Raw genomic sequence first — 3,783 nt, 5'->3', positions numbered from 1 at the left:
TCAGTCATGGGGCTTGAACTCTGAGCCTGGGCGATGTCCCTTAGCTCTTCAGCTCAAGGTGAGTGCTCTACCACTTGAGCCACAGCAGCACTTATGATTTTCTGGTGGTTAACTGGAGATAAGAGTCTCACAGACTTTCCTGCCTGGGCTGGTTTTGAACTGTAATGCTCACATCTCAGCCTCCTGAGTAGCTAGGATTACAGGCGTGAGCCACCAGCGCCAGGCAATTTGACCTTTTTTTGATACTCTTTTTTTTTGCACAACTCCTGAAACTTTCTAAGATCATTTTTTCTCTAGTAGCAGGATGAGGCCCCTGGGATATGGAAGGAGGAAGTGGGCAGCAGTTCTATGGGTGATCTTGAGGCCTTGTCAGCACCCACCTCTCTGGGAAGTGCACCCTGTACTTGTTTCTTTAAATAGCACCCAGGACAGTGATGAATGATAGCACTAATTGCTAGGTTGTCTGTTAGCAGTAGTTCTTCCCATTCCCCATAAAATAATTTACCTCTGGCCTAGTTAGTCTGTTCCTAATTACCTTTTCTCTCTTATACTTAATCAGACTCTCCCTTCGTTTCTCTTTTCTTTGCTTCAGTCAGTTTTTATTACTTCAGGCTCTCCAAACATACTCTGATGACATCTTGTCTTCTGAAACAAATGTCAGAATTGATCCCACTTCTGGCCCAAGGCTCATAACACGCAGAAAGAACCTTCCTCACGCACCAGGCTTTAGAAGAGATGACCTTGAGATGCCAACCTTGGACCCTGATTTAGAAAATGATGATTTCTTTGTCAGAAAAACAGGGGCTTTCCATGCAAATCCCTGTGTTCTCCGAGCTTTTGAAGACTTTAGAAGGTTCTCTGAGCAAGACGATTCTGTAGAGCGAGATATAATTTTGCAATGTAGAGAGGGTGACCTCGTACTTCCAGATTTGGAAAAAGATGATATGATTGTTCGCCGAATTCCAGCACAGAAGAAAGAAGTGCCTCTGTCTGGGGCCCCCGATAGATACCAGCCAGTCCCTTTTCCTGAACCCTGGACTCTGCCTCCGGAAATTCAAGCAAAATTTCTCTGTGTTCTGGAAAGGACATGCCCACCCAAAGAAAAGAGTACTAGCTGTAGAATATTAGTTCCGTCCTTTCGGCAGAAGAAGGATGATATGCTGACTCGCAAGATTCAGTCTTGGACACTGGGGCCTTCTGTTCCTCCCATCAGTTTTACCCCTGGTCCCTGCAGTGAGGCCGACTTGCAGAAGTGGGAGGCTATCCGGGAGGCCAGTCAACTTAGGCACAAGAAACGACTGATGGTTGAGAGGTCAGAGTGTGTTTGTGCAAGAATTTCGCTTGTCCTAGATGGTCTTTGTGTGACTTTTCTTGTAGGGGGGGACTCCCCCCCCAAAAAAAACCCCAGCATCAAATTGTTCAACTCTGCATGTCGTGTGCCATTTTGAAGCATCCTGTAAAACTTTCATTTGCTTTGAGAAAACTTTTAATCATTACGTGGGAAAAAATGCACAACTCTTAGGCCTATTTTAAGCAGGTATATATGCAAATCTTGCCGTTAGCTTTAAGTGTGTGCTACTACTCTGTCTGCCATGTGAAGTTTCATAAAGTACTCTCAGTGATATTTCTAGATTTTATTTGCATGTCCAGGCATTTCTGTAATAGTCTGATTGTAGTTGGTTTTGTGTGCTTCTCATATTTGGGCTGTCTGATTTTGTGTGTGTGTGTAAAAAATTTTCCCTTACAATATGACATTGCAAATCACATGAAATTGGATTTTTGTTTTTGACCTAGGTTTTTTTTTTTTGACTCTCAAGTTGTAATTTATTTTTTTGGTGTTGTTCATAGTTTAAAGTTTAGGCAAACTTTGTTAAAATGCATGAATCTTACTGTCGGCTGAATTTTACATGAATGCTGTTGTGGCCATTTTGTGATAATTTATAGTTTATGTTACTTGCCTTTTTAAAATGAATGTTGAGTGTGTTGAACTTGAGGATGGACAAATCTGATCAGGCCAAATTAATGAGTAATCTAAGCCTAACTTAGTTGCTGGTAAGTAGTATACTTTGTTATTATATGGATTTGCAGCTCATTTGAGCAAGAATATTTTACATTTCACCTGATCTGAGTCTTGTGTTGAGATATGATGTCCATGAAAACGTGACACGCGATCAAATGTGGCTAAAGAGAAAACCTTTTGAGATGTGTCCATCTCCAATAGACTGAGAGACATTGAATGTTTGTTTAGAAACTAGCCAACTGGGGAAATGGTTATTATTATTTTTAATTTTTGGTTTTCTGGTTTCTTAGACTCTTTCAAAAAATTTATGGTGAGAACGGGTAAGTTTTATGTTTCACTGTGGACAAAAATCTGCATTTTGTTTGTCTCTATATAGCTTGTCATCACACTTCTATCTTGGCATGTCACTAAATAGTGTGCTATGTGTAGTGCATGAGATTTCTTAAATGGGAAAATGTTCAATTAACTTTTCAGCCTAATGGTAATTCTGTGTCTGAATGCTCAGTGCATGAAGTTCTAGATAAAACAAAAGTTTTTATAATATTATTTTTTCCATTTTTGAATTTACTGAGCTAATTAAAATAATAAAAGTACTTGCCTAAGACCATATAGGTTTATTTTTGTATTTGATTTCTAAATAAACTATGTTTCTGATTTCTATGAGTTACTGTGTTTTAGAAAGTCTATGCTGGAAAGACGCTAGTGTTTATACAATACATTATAGAAAGCAATCAGTTGTTGTAATATATATGTTTAGCTCACAAGGAGCTTTGGTCATGGAGATGGAGAGAGGAATTAATCTTTCATCAGTAGTATTTGAAAACAGTTTTTCAGATCCCTGATTAGAGAGTTATAATATGGCTGAGAGAGTTATAATACAGCAAAAATGAATTTCCAAATTGCAAAAATCAATCTTACTCATTTCCCATGTTGTTGTAAGAACTGTGTTTATAGCTAATTCTCAGTTTTTGCCTACTGATTTTAATTCTCATCTGGCAGACATCACAATATATTACAATACAAAAACTAACTTTCTGGAAATGTTTTCCACTTCTAGAATAGCTGAAATTTAAAAGTAAGTCCTTCACTCTTAGTGTAGGATCACCAACTTTCCTGTAACTTTGGGGATCTTACTGCTAATAGTTTTGAGCAAGAGGAGAGAGTTTTAACAGATTTTTTTTTTTTTTTGGTCGTGGGGCTTGAACTCTGGGCTTGGGCGCTGTCACTTAGCACTTCAGCTCAAGGCTAGCGCTCTACCACTTCAGCCACAGCACCACTTATGGCTTTTTCCGCTTATGTGGTGCTGAGGAATCAAACCCAGGACCTTGTGCATGCAAGGCAAGTACTCTACCACTGAGCCAGCTTCCCAGCCCGAGGAGAGAGTTTTAAGAATTCAAGCATTTTAATTTTCCTAGACCTTAGTGGCTCAGTATCTTCCCCTTCTAGGTTCCTTTCATCTATAAACATCTCTAATTTTGGTAACATTTGATAAGTTTAATAGTTCAGAAATCTTAGAAACTATCATACTTAACCATTTAATATACTGTTATTAGCTATTCTATTTTTTTTTTTTTTGCCAGTCCTGAGGCTTGAACTCAGGGCCTGGGCACTTTCCCTGAGCTTCTTTTGCTCAAGGTTAGCGCTCTACCACTTCCAACTTTTTCTGTGTAGGTGGTACTGAGGAATGGAACCCAGGGCTTCATGCATGCTAGGCAAGCACTCTACCACGAAGCTACATTTCCAGCCCCATATTAGCTATTCTA

General features: G+C 39.3%; 1 protein-coding gene across 1 annotated transcript in view; it reads left to right on the top strand.

Annotated features, from left to right (window-relative positions):
* Nucleotides 1-2,340, top strand: part of LOC106002108 (LIM domain only protein 7-like) — a gene marked incomplete at both ends in the record, with an annotated part of 16,969 nt that extends 14,629 nt beyond the window's left edge. The window contains 2 exons of the mRNA XM_013037032.1: nucleotides 612-1,312; nucleotides 2,311-2,340. Of these exons, the coding sequence (XP_012892486.1) occupies nucleotides 612-1,312; nucleotides 2,311-2,340 (731 nt within the window). The remainder of the gene's footprint in view (nucleotides 1-611; nucleotides 1,313-2,310) is intronic.
* Between the last annotated feature and the right edge of the window lie 1,443 nt (nucleotides 2,341-3,783).

This window comes from Dipodomys ordii, unplaced genomic scaffold (assembly GCF_000151885.1).
Source record: "Dipodomys ordii isolate 6190 unplaced genomic scaffold, Dord_2.0 Scaffold3286, whole genome shotgun sequence".
In the NCBI taxonomy this organism is placed as follows: domain Eukaryota; kingdom Metazoa; phylum Chordata; class Mammalia; order Rodentia; family Heteromyidae; genus Dipodomys; species Dipodomys ordii.
This window is presented reverse-complemented; position numbering and strand designations above follow the sequence as displayed.